This window comes from Mesocricetus auratus, unplaced genomic scaffold, assembly GCF_017639785.1.
Source record: "Mesocricetus auratus isolate SY011 unplaced genomic scaffold, BCM_Maur_2.0 Super-Scaffold_4256, whole genome shotgun sequence".
Lineage (NCBI taxonomy): Eukaryota > Metazoa > Chordata > Mammalia > Rodentia > Cricetidae > Mesocricetus > Mesocricetus auratus.
This window is the reverse complement of record NW_024429182.1, coordinates 75,706,191-75,728,793: the sequence shown is the minus strand read 5'-3', so window position 1 is coordinate 75,728,793 and position 22,603 is coordinate 75,706,191. Positions and strand designations below refer to the sequence as shown.

The following is a 22,603-nucleotide window of genomic DNA, read 5'->3' as shown; positions in this document are numbered from 1 at the left end:
ATGGATAGATAGGGTTTGTCCAGAAGTCAGAGGACAACCTGCAGGATCGCAGGAGTTGGTCTTCTCCCTCCACCTTGTAGGTCCTGGAGACAAACTCAGTTATGAAGCTTGGAGAAAAACTACTTTACCCACTAGGCCATCTTGTCGCGCCCCCCCCGCCCCATTTTACTTTTGAGATAAGGCCTCCTAAAGGCAGGGTGGCCTCAGGCTTTCTCTGTAGCCAAGGACGACCTTGCCCTCTCCCGTGCCCACCTCCCACGTGCTGGGACCACAGGTGTGTACTACCATGTCTGGCTGTGTGGTGCTAAGACAGCCCCAGGGCTTCGTGCGTGTAAACAAGTACTCACCCAACCGAGTCCCGTCCTGGCCCTGTTCTTCGTCCTGTATTTATGAATGTGACTGTCTGGGTACATCACACAGGTGCAATTACATTGCCCTTTGTGACAGCTCACTGTTTTTATAACCCTAGGCTGTGTCTTCCTGAAAAAGTGCTTTCTCTTCTGTGACATGCTGTAAAGACGGTGGTGCCTAGGTCATGGAGGAGTCACCATGTCGGTCATGGAGGAGTCACCATGTGAATGTGAGACAGTATACAAGGCTGTATGCCAGGAACTGGCACACAGACGTGTACAGTGTAACCCAAGTATGTATTCTAAAGTTGATGGGCATTATTATGTGTGTACTGTTTTATATGGCTATTGTAGGTGTTATAGCTCTGAGGAGAAAGGCTTCCCCAATAGAAGTGTTACAGTTTTGAGGGGGGAAAGGCTTTCCCAGTGGAGTGGTATAGCTCTGAGGGGGAAGGTTTCTCCGATGTAAGTGTTAAGCTTTGTGTGTGTGGGTATGTACCCTGCCGCAAGTGTGAGGGGAAAGGTATCCTGGCAGTCGGGAGCCAAGGAGTACCACAAAGTCACACTGCACAACGAACTTCACACAAGAGATTGGGACGATGAGTGCGTCTGCTCGAGTGAGAAGCAGCAGAGGACTGGGCAGAAGACAGGGTTTGTATAGGGTTTCTTGGGGAGGGGGAGGAGGAGGGGGAGGGGGAGGGGGGGAGGCAGAGCTTTCCAGGGTGGAGATTTCCATGGTGAGGATTAGGGAGATTTTAAATCTTTTTACTCTGTTGGGCAGAGCTTGGCTGCCTGTTTCTGGAGGGACTGGAACCAGCCCTTATGGTATGCCTTGATATAGATTCAGTTGTTCTGAGTTACATGGCCAGCTCCTGGCTTGCTCATGCTGAGTTGGGATTTCAGTGCAGGCAGTCTGAGTTGGGGGAGACGGTGCATCTCATTGGTGGTGCCCTGCCTTCGAGTGTGTGAGGCTGCAGGTCCCACCCAAAGTCTACCAATTTTACCATACACAACAGTGCCACATTGTGTCTACGGCCCCAGCCAGCCAGCAGCCACCATCTACATACACACTTGCTGGGTCAAGTTACCAGGATGAGTGTGGAAATGGTCCTAGGTGAGACGAAGGTACGTGACGATGGTGGAACATGAATGGTAGAAGAGTTGGCTGCTACTGAGTGTGCAGTTCCCTCCTGGTGGGGCCCTCCTTATGCCTGTGCATACATGCTGGCCACCTTTGGACCCTGGAGAGACGAGGCACCATGGAGGGGGCAGGGAGTATGCTCTGCACGTGATGCAAGCAGGCCACACCTTTCCTGTCGCTGGCACCAAGCCCGGCAATCATTGATCCCACGTGGCCCTTGCCCTGTTGAGATTAGAAAAAAAAAGTTTACTCTTCTGGGGCACCGCCCATCCAGGCTTTATTGCTTTCTGGACACCTTTGGGGACCGTCTGCAGTCCTTTAAAAGAGCAGCCTGTAGCGGACCAGTCTCTGTCCTGGAGATAAGTGCGCTCACATTCTAGTGCAGCTCGTGCAGCTCCTGGTAGCTCCGGCTCGAACCTTTTCGCACTCATGTCTGGGGAGGTGAGTTTGTTGCCTGGGCAAGGGCACCGCGAATATGTTCAAGGCTGGGAACCGGGGCTTCTGTTTGGGAACCACTGCCACCCATGTTTCCTCTTTTTTCCCTACGGCAGGCACCGATGTGTGAGGTGGACCTAGGTGGGGGCAAGGTGAAGGAGACCAACACGGTTGGCAGATGCCGTGTGTCCTCTTATGAGCGATACATACAGCCGTGTATGGCAGAACTTTTGGGCTCTGCCCTCTTCATCTTCATCGGGTGTCTATCGGTCATTGAGAACAGTCCAAACACCGGGGTTCTGCAGCCAGCCCTGGCTCATGGGCTGGCCTTGGGTCTCATCATCGCTATCTTGGGAAACATCAGGTGAGACCAGCTCCCCGCATTTAGCCTAGTGCCAATCTGGAGAGTTCTTGGGCATCCGCTTGGGGGTCTTACAAATGAGTGTGGGGTGGGGTCATCTAGCTCTGCAGCCTGTGAATTCTGTGGGCAGATCATACTCCAAGTCTATTGAATGGGAATAATACTGTTACATTTTTTAAAAGTTATTTCCCAAGCCAACGCACATCTATTGCTAACTATGCCTCTGCTCTATACTGAGTTCTCTTTTGATGCCATTCTATTCTCATGACAAATTGATGGAATAGGTCGTGTTATTCCCCCCCCCCCACCTTTTTTTTTTCAAAAGAGAAAGTCCACATCACCACTGGTATGTGCTAGAGGGGCGGAGTCAAGTTCAAGCTGCTTGACTGAGTGCCCAAAGTCGAGCGCCTCAGAAGAGAGTGTGAGGTGTTCAACCCTCTCTGTTCTTGCTGTTATGTTTTGGAAATGGATTAGGAAAAGTGAAGCAGCCAGGGTTTTACTTATCCACTGGGGTACACAGAAGGCTGCTGGGGCTCCATCCAGACAGGAGGTTTTTTTTTGTGGGGCCAGAAAGATGACCCTTCTCTTGCTTGGCTTTTAGCTGGGTAGGGGCTCAGTGGGATGGGTTGTGGGGGAGGAGGGCCATTACCTAGCAGAGCCAGCTGTTAAGGTGGCTAGCCCCCACTAGAAGCATCTGACTGAGTGAACTGCGCTAGGGTTGTTCTCTATTTAATTTCACTGAGAACCAGATCTGAGTGGGAACAGCGACATGTTGTTCTCTGGGAAACAAGAGACAAGGACACTTTCCTGTCTCTTTAAATGTCCAAGGGAGGCCGTGAGCAGGATGGAAAGCACATGACCTTCTATCTAGGTAGGCCTGTTGGTTTCCTGGCTGGGTGACCAAGGTGAGCCGCTGAGCCTCGGTGCAATTGTGTGACACCGAAGATGGCAACAGCTGGGGCTCAGGGAAGCCCCGAATATGACTAGCAGGCAGGGACGCATGCTGAACACACGCCAACATCTTGATTTTGCAATCTCTGTGTGTGGTGTGCAGATTTGAGTTTCTGGAGTGCTGAACCAAGCTCTGAAGAGCCTGGGAGAATTCATGCATGCTCTCCCTATGTGTCCCCCCCCCCCCAGAGCCTGGCTTTAGGGGCTGTTCTACCCATCCCCAGTTTCCTCTGTGTTTCTCATCTCATCACAAGGCTTTTCAAGGAAAATGGGGATTTGCTGCATTTCTGCTTGTGGCAGGGCCCAGGCCGACTCCAGCCTGCAGGCCCAGCTTGGGGGATGGGCTAGAGTACATATTCTCACTCCTTAGTGAGCCTTGGACCTTCCTTTTCCTCCTCGTTGTAGCGGTGGACACTTCAACCCTGCTGTGTCACTGGCAGTTACGCTCATTGGAGGTCTCAACATCATGCTACTTATTCCCTATTGGATCTCCCAGCTGTTTGGGGGACTGATTGGGGCTGCCCTGGCTAAGGTCAGTGATCCCTGCTGGGACTGGGCTGGTGGCTTGTCTCTGATGGGATTCCCTTCCCCTTCCCCCTCTTTCCTTAGGATTGATACTCAGTTTATGCTTGAAATCTTTCCATCAATCAAAAAAGCTAGTTCTGGGGCCAAGAAGATGTCTCAACGGTTAAGAGCACTGGCTGCTCCTCCAGAGGACCTGGGTTTGATTCCCAGCACCCACATGGCAACTCACAACTATCTGGAACTCCAGTTCCAGGGGTCCCACATGTCCCACATCCTCTTCTGGCCTCTGTGGTTGCCGGGCATGCATGTGGGACACAGACACACATGAACACAAAACACTCACACACATAAAAATAGAATATTTTCTAGAAAAGCAAGTTCTTTTTAGCTGCAGGTTCCCCATCTGCCAGCACTGGTGATGGAACATAGCTTCTTCAGTATGCTAGAGAAGGGCTCTGCAGAGACTTCATCCCCAGGCTGGGCCAAAGATTTTATAGCTTTACACATAATGCCATGGGCTCCTTCCTCCATCCCTTCCTCCCTTCCTCCCTCCCTCCATGCTCCCTCCTCCTTTTCATTCCCCCACCCCCTGCTTCTGACTCCCACCAGTGCCTGCTCCCTGAGGCTGACTCAGCCTCGCCCCCTCAGTCTGCCTTCCTAAGGCGTGCAAGTCCTGCCTGCATGTCTTCAGCTTCCAGAGCTAGTTTTGTGCTCTTTTCCTCAAAGGGGGTGCTCTAAGAAGGCTAGGCTTTAGGGCACAACACTGGTCCCTCAATTTTCAGGTGAGCACAGCAAGGTTCAGAGAGGTCTTGTAGCTCCCAAAGTCACATGTGAAAACGGGAGGAACTGGGATATGGGCCCAGATATGTCTCACTGTAGGTGGGTTGGAGCACAGGCCTGCCTGCTAGGCCTCCGTGCCCAGCTCCCGGCTGCTCTCTGTCCTAGGCTGAGTGGTTTTTCTCCACAGGCAGTGAGTCCGGAGGAGAGGTTCTGGAACGCATCCGGGGCGGCCTTTGCAACAGTCCAGGAGGAGGGGCAGGTGGCAGTAGCCCTGGGGGCAGAGATCATTCTGACAATGCTGCTGACACTGGCCGTGTGCATGGGCGCCGTCAATGAGAAGACAAAGGGCCCTCTGGCGCCATTCTCCATCGGCTTCTCTGTCGTTGTGGATATACTGGCAGGGTACGTGTCCCTCAGCAGTGGGATGGCCATGTCCAGATGTGGGCCCACATCAGGGCTGAGTGCCACAGCCTCAGTTGCCAACAGGGGCCAGGACAGTGTGGCAAATGGAGCTCGCGGGCTGGTTTGGGGCAGACACTGGGCAGTGGTGGGGTGTGTGGCAGCAGTGCTAGGTGATTTTTGGTTGTGTGAGAATATGGTGACTTCATTTAAGGCCAAGTCAGAGATCTGGATTTTTATAAAAATTCCTAATTTCTATAGTAGAAATAAAACATTCCCGAAGGGTGTTGCCTCAGTCTTACGAAAAATTTACCTCTACCCATGGTCCCTTTTATTTGAGCCTCTTGTTAGTTTTGGGAAGGCATTAAGGAGACAGAGTTGGGTAAGGAATCATTTCTTCCATTGTACAGGTAGTCAAATTGAGGTTCAGAAAGTCAAGAAATGACTTAGGGTCATTGAGAGTCTAAATAAAGTGACAGACCTGGGACAATCACCCACAAGTTGATGAAATGTGTAAGAAGCCGCTTCCAAAAGTTCAGTCCCTTTCTTCCTTTTGGATACAGAACCAAACCTTTCCCAGGGCTCAGGTCTCTTTGCTAACTAGGGTGTGCTGGGAATGCAGTAGATCAGTAGTAGTGGTGCTTTTCTGCCCCCTAGTGGCAATTGCTTTACTTACATGTGTGCTCCACCACTTGAACTGGCTTCTGGGTGAAGGCATGGGGTCTGCAGACAGAACCCAGGGCTAGAGGTGCGCCTTGGAAACAAGCTCCTTCTGGTGAGTCTGAGGTACATGCCCTGTTTAGTATGCTTGGGAAGCAGACCCCCTATAGAGGAGGAGGGCCCAGATCTGTGGCATGAGGACCTCAGTGAGCCAGCCACTCTATAGTGGTCATCAAGACATGCACATTTTGTCATTTGTTCCTGGCTACAACCTATGGGATGGACATTTTCATCCCAGTGGACATGCAGAGAGGCTAGACAAAGGTTACAGAGTGGGGTTGCCTGGGCTGGACTTTGAATGTAGGTCAACTGAACTCCCAAGTGGGTGACGTTCCTCGAACTTTGCTTTATAGACTTTGGAAAGAAAAGTTTCCATTTTTAACTCCTGTCATGACTAAGCAAGTGTTTTTGCTGGCCACTGTTCTAGAAGAGTGTGTGGGGAGTGGCCTACACGATGGTCATGTAGGAACCATCATTTGTCTACCTGGTACTAACACCCTTTACAGTCTCTGAGATCCACCCAGGACACCCTGGTATGGCAGTTTAGAGAGGGTATCTGGGTGGAGCAGTCTGAGATGCTGGTGAACTGTGTATCTCTGTGTCTGCAGGGGTGCAATCTCTGGAGCCTGCATGAACCCTGCTCGTGCCTTTGGACCTGCTGTGATGGCTGGCTACTGGGACTTCCATTGGATCTACTGGTTGGGTCCCCTCCTGGCTGGCCTCCTTGTAGGACTGCTCATTAGGTAGGATGGTGACAGGGAGATGACAGTTAGTAGATGGCACTCACTGGGACTTGGAGAGGAAGGGGAATCTTCAGAGGGAACTAACCTGGCTCTGTTTAGGGCCATTGGCTCCAAGTGACAGAAATCCACTTTCCAAAGGGGTCCAGCTGGCTCTTAGGATTGAGATGTTCACTTGTGGCTCTGGTTCCAAGTAGTGCTCTAACCTGTTCCTGGGGACTTGAGATATCTCAGAGACTTGCCTTTCCCATGTGTGGGCTTCACCTTTAGACAGGCTTACATTTATTTATTTATTACGTATACAATGTTCTGCCTACATATCAGAAGAGAGCACTGGATTGAATTGTAGATGGTTGTGAGCCACTATGTGGTTGCTGGGAATTGAACTCAGGACCTCTGGAAGAGCAGTCAGTGCTCTGAGCCATCTCTCCAGCCCCCAAGCTTACATTTTTTATTTAAAATTTTTTTTGTGCAATATGTTTGTATCATATTCTTTTCCCTCAAGATACCAACTCCTCCCAGGTCCTCCTCATCCCTCTTCAACTGTGTCTGGAGAGCTAGACCTGGGTTGGCTGTGTAGCCTTCTTGTACCATTGCCTACTGTAGTCCAGGGGCCTCAGGCCATGCCTAGGGCCTGACGTAAAACACCACTAATCACTCTGTTACTGATTTCTGAATGACCACCACAAGCATCCTTCTGCTGGAGGGGGCTGAACTCAGGAAGCCACCTGTCTGCAGAGTTCCGAGCCTGTGGCTTTGTAATGGGAAACTGGGTCTTTCTCCCACGGGCATGGAGACCTCACAGGACAATTTCCTTTTAGGCTCTTCATTGGAGATGAGAAAACCCGCCTAATCCTCAAGGCTAGGTGAAGAAGTGCTGCTGGGCATCCTCACTGCCTGGAGTCCTCAGCTGCCTGTCCTGAGCTGAGGACAGGACTACTGGATCACTTCCTGCAGGACTGAGCTCAGAAGAGCCACTGTGGCAGCAGCTGACCTTGGCCTGGCTTCTCAGGCAGACCAGATGGATGCTGCTATGTCCTGAGCAAGTTCCCATAACCTGGACTTCCTTTGTGTTCATGGACTGCGCCTGGGGAATGTGTGGCCAGCAATGTCTAAAGATAGCTGGAGACCACACAGACAAAGAGCTTTTCATGAGAGTGCGTGTCACAGGAGAGATGAGCAGGTGGAGAATGTGGCTGGCTGCTGAAGCTCATTTCCCCAGCCTGCTTTCTTTCTTTTTTTCATGTGTTGGGATTGGAGTCCAAGGTCTCATGCATACCAGGGGAGCACTTTGCTACCGAGACTCCTGCTCTCCCCGCCCTCTTTCCTCTTGACTCCACTGTTACAGAAGGGATTTCAGGAGCCCAATGACCTCTTCACTTCTCCAGCTGCCAATCTGATGCTGTAATAAATGTCTCAGTGTTTCCTTACAGCTGTCTTAGTCGACATCTCTTTCATTTAAGACATAGACATGGATGGGGAGGAAGTCAAGGTCTGGTGGAGCTTTACCTGCACAGAGTCTGGCTAAACATAGCAGAGGCCGGTTTCCTGAGTTGATGTAGGGACTTAGGGTATGGCCCCACTCGGAGCCTGTCCACACTCAGGCAGACCCACTGCGGCACTCAGGAGCATGTGTTCATTTTCTTAGACTATTTAAAAGATTGTGCTGAACACTGAATGTAGAGCCCAGTGTCTTGGTGAATGCCCAGTACTGTCTGGATAGGGACCAAGCCCATTCATTGTACTCCAGCTGGGGATGAGATGGGGGTGGGGCAAAACTGCAAGGGTTCCCCATGGGAGAATAGCAGCAAGCAGTATAGACTAGGCCCAGGGAGCCAGTGGCACGTGGGCGGGAGATATGAGTAGAATAAAGAAGAGATGTAAGACACAGTAGCACACATCTTCCAAGTACAGCATGTAGTTTCATACATAGATTTGATTCCCAACACTTACATGGTGGCTCATGACTATCTCTAACTCCAGTGTCAAGGGTATCTGGCTCCCCTCTCTGGTCTCCTGGGCATTGGATGCACATGGTGCACAGACATAAATACAGGCAAAACACCCACACACATAATCCAAGAATGCATCAAAAATATCATGTACCATGATCAAGTTGACTTCATCCAGAGATACAGAGATGGTTCAACATGTAAAAATAGATAAATGTTTAAAAAACTAGATAAATGTAATCTACTACACAAACAGATTAAAAGAAAAAAAACCCACATGGTCATCTCATTAGGTAATGAAAAAGCCTTTGACGAAACCCAACATCCCTTCATGATAAAAGTACTGGAGAGATACATCAACATAATAGAGACAATTTACAGTAAGCCCATATCCAATATTAATCTAGACAGAGAGAAACTCAAATGGAGCATGGTTCCTTAAAATCAGGAACAAGACAAGGATGTCCATTCTTTCCATACCTATTTAATAGTACTTGAACCCTTAGCTAGAGCAATAAGACAACTGAAGGAGATCAAGAAGATACAAATGGAAAAGTAAGAAGCAAAAAAAATGTATTTGTGGGTTATACAATTTTTTTTTACATAAAAGACCCTAAAAACTATGCTAGGAAACTTCTACAGCAGCTAACACTTTCAGCAAAGCAGCAGGATACAAAATTAACACACAAAAACCAGTAGCCTGCCTGTGTACAAATGACAGACTGAGAAAAATAAGGGAAACCACATTTTTAAAATAGCCTAAAATTTTTCCCCTTGGGATAAGTCTAACCAAGAAAGTGAAGGACTTGTATAATAAAAACTTTAGCCAGGCGGTGGTGGCAAAAATGGAGTGGTGGTGGTGATGGCGGCACATACCTTTAATCCCAGCACTCAGGAAACAGAGACAGGCGGATCTCTGAGTTCAAGGCCAGCCTGGTCTACAGAGTGAGTTCTACGACAGCCAGGGATACACAGACAAACTCTGTCTTGAAAAACAAAACAAAGCAAACAACCCCCTTCCACCCTTCCACACTTAAAGACATTGAAGAAGACATCAGATGATGGAAAAGCCTCCTGTGCTCACGGATCAGTAGGATTAATACAGTGGAAATAGCCATCCTACCAAAAGCAATCTACAGGTTCAATACAATCCACATTAAAATTACAACAGGCTGTAGTTCTCATACCCAAGAACACCTGATTTTTAACAAAGAAGCTAAAAATACACACTGGAGAAAAGAGAGCATCTTCAACAAATGGTGGTCAAACTGGATAGCTGCATGTAGAAGAATTCATGTAGATCCATACTTATCACTGCACAAAACTCAACTCCAGATGGATCAAATACCTCAACATAAAACCAGATATCCTGAATCTGACAGAAGAGAAAGTGGGGAATAGGATTGAACTCATTGGTACAGGAAAAGATTTTCATTATCAGAGGCACTAGGAACAACAATCAAGAAATGAGACCATAAAACTGAAAAGCTTCTGTATGGCAAAGGACATCATGATTTGGACAAAGTGGCAGGCTATAGAATGGAAAAGAGCTTTACCAATTACACATCCAATAGAGGGTTAGTACCTAAAGTATATAAAGAACTACAAAAACTGGACATCAAGAAAACAAATAAAAATGGGGTACAGGACTAAGGAGAGAGTTCTCTAAAGATGAAACACAAATGGCTGAGAAACACTTTAAGAAATGGTTAATGGAATCATGAGATTCGCAGGCAAATGGATGACACTAGAAGAAACCATCCTGAGTGAGGTAACCCAGTCACAAAAAGAGAAACATGGCATGTACTCTCTCATATATGGATTTTAGACATAGATCTGGGGAGTGCCAGCCTACAATCCCATGGTCAGAGAGTTTGGGAAACAGAAACTTCATTTAGTGGCTGATCGAAGAAGAGGCAGACTCCCCTCGGTTAAGTACTGAGCTGAACTCAAGAAAGCCAGTAACAGAGAGGGAGGACTGATGACCAAAGGGATTAAGACTGGGCTGGTTTAACCCCCAGAAACAGCTGACCAGACAAAGGTTAACTCTTGAATCCCAGGCATCAGCCTGGGAATCCAGCATGGGACTGATCAATACCCCCTGAATTTGGGTGTCAGTGAGGAGGCCTAGGGAATCTATTGAGCCTTGGGCAGCAGATCAGTACCCATCCCAAGTATACACACGGACTTTGGACTCCCATAGAACAATGTGAGGTGCACTCTCACCCTGAACTCTTGGGGAAGGGTCTAGGCCCTGCCCTATATGAAATGACAGACTATGGACACCCCCATGGAGGGCCTCACCCTCCTGGGGGAATGAGGGGATAAGGGGGGGGTGGTTGGGGGGAGGGCACGGGAGGAGGGGAGGGAATGGGAGAGGGACCTGGAACTGACTTGTGTAGCAACCTCATTTCTTATCTAAATTTAAACTGGAAAAATAAATAAAAAATAAAAAAAAGAAATGGTTAATGGGGCCAGACAGTGGTGGCACATGCCTTTAATCCCAGCACTCGGGAGGCAGAGGCAGGTGGATCTCTGTGAGTTCGAGATCAACCTGGTCTACAAGAGCTAGCTCCAGGACAGCCTCCAAAGTCACAGAGAAACCCTGTCTTGAAAAAAGGAAGGGAGGAAGGAAGGTCAGTATCTTTAGTCATCAGGGAAATGCAAATCAAAACTGCTTTGAGATTTCATTTTTACAGCAGTCAGAATGGCCAAGATCAATGAAACAAATGATAGCTCATGCTGGTGAGGATATAGAGGAAGGGAAATATTCATTGCTGATGGGAATGCAAACTCACACAGCTAGTATGGAAATCAGTGTGGCAGTTTCTCAGAAAGCTGGGTGGGAATAGATCCTTGGGCTTTCTGACTAGTGTTCTCATTAACAGAAGATACCAGAGGATCGAGGTAACCATCAACCCAGCCATAAACCCTGTGATGTACAACGGTGACCTGACTGTAAGAAATGCTGGTGCACTAGCGGCACAATGTTGTAGGAGTAACCAACCACTTTCTGATTGGCGTTAAGGTCCCCTCCGTGAGATGAAACCCATGTCTGACACTGTTCAGGTGGCCAAGAACCTGAGACTAGATAGGCCTTTGGCCTAGGAGAAAACCAAATGCTATTGTTTTGCTAAAGGAACATAGCAATAACATGGCTCCTAATGATCTTTTGCTGTACCCATAGATCAGTGCCTTGCTCAGCCATCATCAGAGAAGATTCCTCTTGTATATGGGATCCAACAAAGAGACCCACAATGGGACAATGAGCAGAGAGTAAGAGATTTTGGGACACTCAGTCCTAAAATCGGTGTCTTCATCAGGCTCCTCAATCCAGGGCACACGGATCTTTGTGGAAGAAGACTTGTAGGGAAAAGGGGCCAGCCAAAGAAACACACCCTGAGCAGAGCCAAAGAAACACACTTTGGCCCAGCAACCATAATCAAGGAAATGTACCCTGACCCTGAAACCAGTGCTAAATAAACACACTTTGTCCCTGGAATCAAAGCCAGTGAAAGAAATACACCTTGGCTCTAAAATTGGAGCTGAAAGGCCAAAAAGGACCAGTGGAAGAAACATAATTTGGCCCTGAAACCAGAGCCAAATCTGACCCTAAACCTGTGTAGAAAACTAACCAATCCCTGAGCAGGAGACCTAGCCATCTTAAGCTCAGGGACTGAAATCTGATCAATTCCCACCCTAGAAATCTCCCTGGAAAAACTCTGCCCCTTAAGAAAAAACCCTGTGTCTGTTCAGCTTGTGGCTGTTCTGACTGCCCAGCTGATCTCTGCTACCCTGGCAGAGGGCAGCCACTCTCCTGGATTCTTCCCTTCCAATAAATCTCTTGAATGAGGTTTGGCTGAGACCTTCCTTGCCAGAGCAGAGACGACCCTGGTTGGAGCAGAGCAGAGCAGAGCAGGGCTGAAACACTTTTGACTGTGGAAACCTTCCCCGGCAAAGCCAAGTTGTTACACTCCATCCCTGGGGGACTGGAGCCCAGCTGTAACAACTTTGCTGGGGAAACCCTCTCCTGCTGGAGCAGAGCTGATACACTGGGGAAGCCTTTCCCTGAAGCAGGGATGTAAACTGCTATGATTACTGTGACCTGTGGTATTCCTTGGCTCCTGAGGGCCAGAATACCTTTCCATCTGAACTGTAACACTCAGCATTCTTTGGCTCCCAAGTGCCATAATCCATCCCATCGGATCTGTCAAAATGTTTACAAGAGTTAGAAACATTTAAAGAGCCAATGGGGATGAAGAACTCCAAGGAAACAGTACCCTCCAGACACAACAGGACTGATGTACATATGAATGCATAGAGACTGTATCAGCATGCATAAAGTCTCTACAGTTTCAAGTCAGACGTGGTCCCAGTGCAGAAGTGGGGAAGTGGACACAGGCTCCTCTGATCCCTAAACGGGAAACTATCTGCAACTGATACCTGATTGCAAAGTTAAAATCAGTTTTCTCCAACGAAATCTCACTGGGTATTTTAACCACACTTCAGGGCAGGCCCCATGCCAAGCAATAGATGGCCAACACAAAACTAACTCAGTGGTAATTTTGTAGACATTTTGTTTCAAATTGCTTTGTTTGGGTATGTTTTATCTTACTGTTTTTTCTCATATATTATGCTTTCTGGTTTAGTGTTTTTGTGTCTTTTCCCCCTGTGTATGAGTTTTTGTTTGTTTTCTAAAGAAAGAGAAAGAAAGAACATGGAGTTGGTTGGGTGGGGAGGATCTGAGAGAGTTTGGGGAAAGGGAAAGCATGGATCAGAATATATTGATTTTTTTCAACAAAAGGAAAAATTAAAAAAAATCTGGGTCATTTATGTAAGAAAATCATTTTGATACTGTGAAGTAGCTCCAGGGAAGGCCATTTTCAAATACAATAAAAAACCATGCATTTCTATAGTCTAAGCAAAGCACCCAGGGTAAAAGTGAAGAGTCATCTTTACTGGAGAAAAGGCTCCATTACAATGAGTACAATGTCCATGCATATGCACACAAATCTCATATCTATTTCTATATCTTTTTTCTGAGTTCCAAGATTTTGTTTTGCTTTCTTTTTTGGCATTTTTTTATTGAGCTATACATTTTTTCCAACTCCCCTTCCCTTCTCCCCTCTCCCATTTTACCCTCTTTCCAGTTCCCCATGCTCCCAATTTACTCAGAAGATCTAGTCTTTTTCCCCCTTCCTAGATGGATCCATGTGTCTCTCTTAGGGTCCTCTTTGTTGCCTAGGTTCTCTGGGGTTGTGGACTGGCTGCCCTTTGCTTTATGTCTAATATTCACTTATGAGCGAGTAATATTATATTTGTCTTTCTGGGTCTGGGTTACCTCATTCAGGGTGACCTTTTCTAGTTCAGTTCAAATGCCTGCGAATTTCAAGATGTCATTGTTTCTTTACTGCTGAGTAGTATTCCATTGTATAAATGTAACACAGTTTCCTTATCCATTCTTTGGCTGAGAAACATCTAGGTTGATTCCAGGTTCCAGCTATTATGAATAATGCTGCTATGAACATAGCTGAGCAAAAGTCCTCGTGGTGTGAGTGTGCATCCTTTGGGTATATGTCCGTAAGTGGTATTGCTGTGTCTTGAGGTACATTGATTCCAAAATTTCTGAAAAACCACCATACTGATTTCCAAAGCAGCTGTATAAGTTTGCATTCCTACCAGCAATAGAGGAGTGTTCCCCTTGCTCCACAACCTCTCCAGCATAAGCTGTCATTGGTGTTTTTGATCTTGGCCATTTGACAGGTGTAAGATGGTATCTCAGAGTTGTTTTGATTTGCATTTCCCGGATGTCTAGGGATGTTGAGCACTTTCTCATGTGTCTCTCAGCCATTTTAGACTCTTCTATTGAGAATTCTCTATTTAGTTCTGTAGCCCACTTTTTAATTGGATCCTTTGGTGTTTTGGAGACTTGCTTCTTGAGTTCTTTGTAAATTTTGGAGATCAGCCCTCTGTCAGATGTGGGGTTAGTGAATATCTTTTCCCACTCTGTGGGTTGCCTTTTTGTCTTGTTGACTGTGTCCTTTGCCTTATAGAAGCTTCTCAGTTTCAGGAGGTCCCATGTATTAATTTTTGTCTGTGTTACTGGTGTTATGTTCAGGTCTCCTGTACCAATTTGTTCAAGGGTGCCATCCACTTTCTCTTCTAAGAGGTTCAGTGTGGCTGGATTTATGTTGAGGTCTTTGATCCATTTGGACTTAAGTTTTGTGCATGGCAATAGACATGGATCTATCTGCAGTCTTTTACAGGTCAGCATCCAGTTATGCCAGCACCATTTGTTGAAGATGCTTTCTTTTTTCCATTGTATATTTTTAGCTTCTTTGTCGAAGATCAGATGTTCATACATGTATGGGTTAATATGAGGGTGTTCAATTCAATTCCATTGGTCTACCTGTCTATATTTGTGCCAATAAAGTTGTTTTCAGGACTACAGCTCGATAATAGAGCTTGAAGTCAAGGATGGTGATGCCTCCAGATGTTGCTTTGTTGAATAAGGTTGTTTTGGCTACCCTGGGTCTTTTGTTTTTTCTATACAAAGTTGATTATTGTTCTTTCAAGGTCTGTGAAGAATTGTGCTGGTATTTTAATAGGGATTGCATTGAATCTGTAGATTGCTTTTGGCAGGATTGTCATTTTTACTGCATTGATCCTACCTATCCAAGAGCATGGGAGACCTCTCAATTTTCTGGTGTCTTCTTTAATTTCTTTCTGTAAAGACTCAAAGTTCTTGCAATACAGGTCTTTCACTTGTCTTGTTAGTGTTACCCCAAAGTATTTTATGTTGTTTGTGGCAATTGTAGAGGGTGATGTTTCTATGATTTCTTTTTCAGCCCTTTTATCGTCTGTATATAGTAGGGCTACTGATTTTCTTGAGTTGATCTTGTAGCCTGCCACTTTGCTGAAAGTATTTATCAGCTGCAGGAGTTCCCTGATAGAGTTTTTTGGATAACTTATGTAAACTATCATATCATCTGCAATAGTGAAAGTTTGACCTCTTCCTTTCCAATTTGTATCCCCTTGATCTCCTTTTGTTGTCGTATTGCTCTAGCTAGAACTTTGAGTACAATGTTGAAAAGGTATGGAGAGAGTGGACAGCCTTGTCTTGTTCCTGATTTTAGAGGAATCACAATGAGTTTCTGTCCATTTAGTTTGATGTTGGATGTTGGTTTGCTGTATATAGCTTTAATTATGTTTAGGTATGTTCCCATTATCCTGGATCTCTCCAAGACGTTTATCCTGAAGGGGTATTGGATTTTGTCAAAGGCTTTTTCTGCATCTAGTGAGATGATCATGTGATTTTTGTTTCTCAACTTGTTTACATGGTGGATTACATTGATGGATTTTCGTATGTTGAACCATTCCTGCATCCCTGGGATGAAACCTACTTGATCGTGGTGAATAATTGTTTTGGTGTGTTCTTGGATCTGATTTTCCAGTATTGCATCAATGTTCTTGAGGGATATTGGTCTGAAGTTCTCTTTCTTAGTTGTGTCTTTGTGTGGCTTGGGTATCAAGGTTATTGAAGCCTCCTAGAAAGAGTTTGGCAAAGACCCTTCTGCTTCTATTGCATGGAATACTTTGAGTAGAATTGGTATATGCTGTTCTTTGAATTTCTGGTAGAATTATGCACTGAGGCCATCTGGACCTGGGCTTTTTTTTTGGTTGGGAGAGTATTGATGACTACTTCTATTTCCATAGGGGTTATAGGTCTATTTAAATTGCTTATCTGTTCTTAATTTAATTTTTGCAAGTGATAGCTATTCAGAAAATTGTCCATTTCCTTTAAATTTTTGAATTTTGTGGAGTACAGGTTTTCAAAGTATGACCTGATGATTCTCTGAATTTCCTCAGTGTCTGTTGTTATGTCCCCCCTTTCCTTTCTGATTTTGTTAATTTGCATGTTCACACTCTGCAGTTTGGTAAGTTTGGATAAAGGCTTATCTATCTTGTTGATTTTCTCAAAGAACCAACTATTTGTTGTGTTGATTCTTTGTATTGTTTTCCTAGTTTCTACTTTATTGATTTCAGCCCTCAATTTGACTATTTCCTGGCATCTATTCCTCCTGGGTGAGTTTCCTTCTTTGTGTTCTAGAGCTTTCAATTGTGTTGTTAATTCTCTAGTGTGACTATTCTCCAGTTTCTTCATATGGGCACTTATTGCTATGAACTTCTCTCATAGCACTGCTTTCAAAGTCTCCCATTATCAGTGTGTGGAGTTTTATATGTGATTTGAGTTTTAGTAATGTTTCTTTTACGAATGTGGATGCCTTTGTATTTGGGGCATAGATGTTCAGAATTGAAACTTCATCTTGGTGGATTTCTCCTGTGATGAGTATGAAATGACCTCCTTCATCTCTTTTTGTAGGAGTGAACCCCAAAAAGCTATCTGCCCAACAGGGCGGGGTCAAGATAGAGATAAAAGAAAGTGAAAGGAAAAGGGGCTTCCCTTTTCTCCTGGAAGCCAGCCATGCTTCTAACTCCTGGTCGGTGCGACTCTCTCTCTCTCTCTGGTAATTAAATATATTGTTTTCCCTATATAGCTTCGAGTATCGTTAGATCTGGTGTCAGGAGTGGGATGGTATCTCAGAGTTGTTTTGATTTGAATTTCCCAGATGGCTAAGGATGTTGAGCACTTTCTCAAGTGCCTCTCAGCCATTATAGACTCCTCTATTGAAAATTCTCTATTTAGTTCTGCAGCTCACTTTTTAATTGGATCCTTTGGTATTTTGGAGACTTGCTTCTTGAGTTCTTTGTAAATTTTGGAGATCAACCCTCTGTCAGATGCCCATTCATACAACAAGGATGTCTCTAACGATACTCGAAGCTATGGAAAACAATATATTTATTTACCAGAGAGAGAGAGAGAGAGAGAGAGAGAGAGAGAGAGAGAGAGAGAGAGAGAGAGAGAGAGAGTCACACTGACCAGGAGTTAGAAGCGTGGCTGGCTTCCAGGAGAAAAGGGAAGCCCCTTTTCCTTTCATTTCCTTTTATCTCTACCTTGACCCCGCCCTGTTGGGCGGATAGCTTTGTGGGGTTCACTCCTACATCTTTTGATCGATTTTATTTTAAATTCTGATTTGTTAGATATTAGGATTGCTACCCCTGCTTGTTTCTTGGGTCCATTTGATTGGAAAATCTTTTCCCAACCATTAACTCTGAGGTAATATCTGTCTTTGAGGCTGAGGTGTGTTTCTTGTATGCAGCAGAAGGATGGGTTCTGTCTTCGAATCCATTCTATTAGCCTGTGTTTTTGTATGGGCGATTTAAGACCATTAATATTGAGGGATATTAATGACCATTTATTGCTTATTCTTTTTTGATTTGGAATGGTTGTTGTTATTGGAATTACATGTGATATTCCACCCCTTTTTTCTTTTGGCTGTTGGTAAGGTGGGATTATCTAACGCCTATGTTTTTCTGGTTGTAGTTAACTTCCTTGGGTTGGAGTTTTCCTTCCAGAACTTTCTATGGGGCTGGGTTAGCAGATATGTATTGTTTGAATGTAATTTTGTCATGGAATATCTTGTTTTCTCCATCTATTGTGATTGAAAGCTTTGCTGGGTATAGTAGTCTGGGTTGGCATCCATGGTCACTTAGTGTTGGTAGAATATCTATCCAGGACCTTCTGGCTTTCAGAGTTTCCATGGAGAAGTCAGGTGTAATTCTGATAGGTTTGCCTTTATATGTTACTTGTCCTTTTTCCTTAGCTGCTCTTAATATATTTCTTTATTCTGTATATTTGGGGTCTTAATTATTATGTGGCGAGGGGACTTTTTTTGTGGTTCACTTGCTTTGTGTTCTGTAAGCTTCTTGTACCTTCATTGGCATGTCTTTCTTAAGGTTGGGAAAGTTTTCTTCTATGATTTTGTTGAATATGTTTTCTGCCCCTTTGAGGTGGTTTTCTTCACCTTCTATACCTATTATTCTTAAGTTTGGTCTTTTCATGGTGTCCCATATTTCCTGGATGTTTTGTGTTAGGGATTTGTTGGACTTATGATTTTCTTTGGTCGATGAATCAATTTCTCCTAATGTATCTTCAACACCTGATAGTCTCTCTTCCATCTCTTGTATTCTGTTGGTTATGCTTCCATCTGCAGTACCTGATTGTTTGCCCAGCTTTTATATTTCCAGCTTTCCTTCAGATTGTGTGTTTTTTATCATCTCTATTTTAGTCTTCAACCTTTACACTGTTTGAACTGTTTCTTGCAATTTTTGCTTTGTCTTTTCATCCATTTGTTGCAAGTTTTTTTTTGCTTTTTCTTCCATTTTTTTTTGGTTTGTTTTTTCTTCCATTTCTTTGAGAGATTTTCCCATATCCTCTTTGAGGGCCTCTATCATTTTCCTGAAGTTGTTTTTAAGGTCATTCTCTTCTGCTTCATTTGCATTGGAATGTTGGAGCTTTTCTGGTGTGGAGTCTCTAGAATCTGGCAGTGTCATATTTGTGTTTCTGTTGTTGAGTGTATTTTTGTATTTTTTCCTTCACATCCCTTCTTCTAGTGGGTGCAGAAAGAGCCTCTTACTGGCCTAGTGGTTAGGGGACTAGAGTCCCCTTTCAGTGGGTGCAAGCAAGTCCAATACTTTGGTAGTTCTCCTCTTCTTGGTCCTAATCCTGGTCCCATGGGTACAGAAGAGGACCGGGAATCTGGGGTGCGTAGGCTTCCACTGGGAGGGGAGATTCATTGGCAGTCTCCAGGCACTGGAGCTTGGGCCCAGAAACATATCCCGAATTTCCTGGTCCAGTGGGTGGAGAAGAAGACCGGGAAACTAACTGGGGTGTGTATGCTTCCGCAGGAGGGGAGGCTCTGTGGCAGTCCCCAGGCACTGGAAGGCAGGTCTGGATACAGGGCCCGGTTTACCTGGTCTCGTTGGTGGAAAAAAAGAGTTTGTGTTTTCCTTATTGCATGTATTTATGTTTTCAAGTCCTGTTCTGTTTCTTTCATCTGTTTGATCACTTTTCCTTGGTTTTCTTTAAGGGATTTGTTGATCTCTTCCATTTTTTGTTTGTCTTTTCCTCCATTTCTTTAAGGGGATTTTTCATTTCCTCTTTAAGGGCTTCAATTATCTTCATAAAGTTATTTTTATGGTTGCTTTCTTCTGTTCATCTGAGTTGGGATGTTCAAGACTTGTTGCTGTAGAACCACTAGTTTCTGGTGATGCTGTATCATTCTTTGTGTTATTGAATATAATCTTACCTTGTTGTCTATCTATCTCTTCCTCCAGTAGGTACAGGTGGAGCCTTGCTTCAGGGGGTCTCTCTTCCTCCAATTGGTGTAGTTGGAGGCTGTGGTTCTGTTGAATTCTCCTTCAGGTGCAGGTAGGGATGAGCCTTCAGTGCTTGCTTCTCCAGGCGTAGATGGGATTAAGACTCAGATGGTCTCTCCTCTTGGTGGAGGTGGAGCCATGAGTCTGGTAGTCACTCTTCCAGGTGGAGGCATTGCTATAGTTCTGGTGATTATTGCTTTCGGTACAGGATTCTCTGGTGGTTAGATAGTTTCTGGTGATTGCTGCTGTTGCTGTGGCCTGCCAAGGTGCTGACACTGTCTCCCAGTGTGCCCAGAGGTACTCCTTCTGGAAGCTCCTGTTGTTGATAATTCTGGGCCTCTCACTCAGCTGCTGACACTCTCCTCCCCTGCTTCCAAGCCTCTTGCTTGGCCACTGATGTTCTCTCTCATTTCCCCCGCCGCCCCCCCCCCCCGCCCCACACAGCTTCTAAGTGGTTCGGTGGTATGTTCGGCCACTGACACTCTATATCTCTTGGCTCCCAGGCCTCTCTAGCTAAGCTGCTGGTTCTCTCTCTCTCTCTCTCTCTCTCTCTCTCTCTCTCTCTCTCTCTCTCTCTCTCTCTCTCTCTTCCTCTTTCTCTCTGTCTCTTTCTCTCCTGGCTTTCAGGCCTTTTCTGTCTACATATCTTTAAATCTTCAAAAATTCTGAATGGCTACCACCAGAACTTTCAAGAAAAGGGCTGGAAATTAACAGAGCTTCTGGGGCTGGCAGGGTTTCTGTCTACCTGGAACAACAGAATATGATCTTATTTGGAAGTACAGTCTTTGTAGATTCAAGTAAGGGAACTATCAAGATGAGACTATATTGGCACTTTATACTAAATGCAAGGAGAGTCCTTGTAAGAGACCAAAAATGACACAGGATGCATGGAATGCAGTAATTGAGCACATGGGAAAATGGGGAGACTGTCACAAGTCAGCAACATGTAGAGTCAGCAGAAGTGGGAGGAGGCAGGAAGTCTTTTCTCTGGAGCCTTTGGAGGGGCCACATCCTTTCCGATATCTCAACTTTATGTCTCTTGGTTTCTAGAACTGTAGAAGACTAGATTTGTCAAACTAAGTTACAAAGTTTGCGAAAATGTATTATAGAAGCCCCAGGAAGCAAAGGCAGCAGACACTCTTATTGTCATCTTCCAGCATCATTATGGCACTTCAGAGTTACTCAAGGTCACAGTATGTGGACAGATCAACTTGCTAAGATGAACTGTTTGACCTAAGAGTCTAATTTCTGTTTCTGAGTAATGGACACTATTATGTCTTCTGCCTTGGCTCTTGTCCATTTTTCCTTCACTGAAATGGGGTCTGAAAAGCTTTCAACTGAGTTTCACAATACAGTTTTCATTTCAATTTCTCAACCATAACCCGCCCCCCAGCATATGAATTCATCTTGCTAATCCTACATTATGTGGTTCAGTGTTTTCTCTATAGAAGGCTGTCATAATGTACCACCTTTAGACACTTGAAATCTCATATTCAATTGTCAGACCCAAATCACCACAGACAGCTCTGTAATGAAAGGAAAGGTCAGGTGACTTGCAGAATTCTGCCACACTGAGCTACACTTTTTGGCTACTTACTACAGAGATACATCTAGATGTTGGCACTCTGTAGTGACTCAGCAATTAAAATTCTTGAAGTCTTTGCATAGTATTGAAGTTTGTAGCACAAAACAGGTTTATAAAATCCATGTGAACTGGTTTGTGGTGGTGGCACATGTCTTTAATCCCAGAGGCAGGTGGATCCTTGTGAGTTTGAGGCCAGCCTGGTCAACAGAGCAAGTTCCAGGACACCCAGAGTTACTCAGACAAACCCCTGTCTTGGGAAAAATCCATGTGATAAGAGTGATAGAGCCCTTCATCTGGAACCCGCTCTGTGTTTAGTGGGTGGACTGAGCCATCTTACTGTTCTTCCTACGCTTTCTGGATGTACAACTGAGAATACACATACACGGCAGCTGTCCTTCTGCATTGATTCCAAGGCCAAGGGTCATGATTGTCATGATGAGAAAAGCTTCATGGAAACCACAGAACTTTTCCTTTCTATCAAAGTGGTGGTCAAGAGCAACACTGAAAGGTTTGGTAGCATACACCTGTAGTTCCAACACTAGGCTGAGGTAGAAGAATTAAGAGTTTGAGGTAAACCTGGACTAGAAAGATCTTGTATTCCATCCCCCAAATTAAAAAAAAAAGTAATACTGTAAAGGATGATAGAATTTGCCACCTTCAAGGAGAGCATCCTTTTTGACATAGCATATTTTGGACTAAAAGCACTTGGAAAACAGCTAGTGCAAGAGAGGGCAATCTGACAATTCTTCCAGAAGAGGTACCTATGTGAAAGATGCTCACCTCACCAAGAAGAAATGTTCTCATGATGAGAGATGGGGAATTAGGACTGAGAGAATTCTACACAGATTTTTTTATTAAAACCCTGTGTCTCCCTCCCTTTGGCAATCCCAGTCTGTGCAATCATTACTGTTTCTTCTGGTTGATAGACAAGCACTCAGATTTTGTCACTTTTTTGGGCCTTTATCTGGAAGACCCTCTCACAGATAAAGCTCTTTTCTTCGGCTATATGTTAATATACTCCTCAGGCCCAGCAGGAGACACTAAGAGAATAAGCCTTCCTTTTCTACATCTATATCTTTAAGGAGGCAGCTAGGATTCCTTCCAGTTAGGCTGCCATGCAAGTCTTGTCAGAAGCACATGTAGTATGTCTGTCCAACATCAATTTTGCCTTGGGGTAAAGCAAACCATTATTTGGGCTAATGGTAACAGCAGTTGGAGGACTGCTGTACAAGAACCACTGTGGATTAACAATATGTCCCTTCTGCTGGCTATGGAGGGCAACTGTGAACGGACATGAAACTCAGGTTCTTTTTACCAGTTACAAGGATTGGCCTTGAGCTCATTAAATATTCATTTTTTTGTTTTTAAATTTTTAATTTAAATT

At 45.0% G+C, this 22,603-nt stretch overlaps 1 protein-coding gene across 2 annotated transcripts; it reads left to right on the top strand.

Annotated features, from left to right (window-relative positions):
- Positions 1 to 1,738: 1,738 nt before the first annotated feature.
- On the top strand, positions 1,739 to 7,834 carry Aqp8 (aquaporin 8). 2 transcript variants are annotated; one of them, XM_040754847.1, is made up of 6 exons: positions 1,739 to 1,932; positions 2,040 to 2,290; positions 3,644 to 3,770; positions 4,731 to 4,945; positions 6,271 to 6,405; positions 7,224 to 7,834. In XM_040754847.1, exons 1-6 carry the CDS (start codon positions 1,921 to 1,923, stop codon positions 7,270 to 7,272), a joined length of 789 nt encoding a protein of 262 aa, XP_040610781.1. In that variant the 5' UTR covers positions 1,739 to 1,920; the 3' UTR covers positions 7,273 to 7,834. The 2 variants fall into 2 exon arrangements, with proteins under 2 accessions (XP_040610781.1, XP_040610787.1); XM_040754853.1 differs by having other exon boundaries at positions 1,744 to 1,932; positions 2,043 to 2,290.
- Positions 7,835 to 22,603: the final 14,769 nt, after the last annotated feature.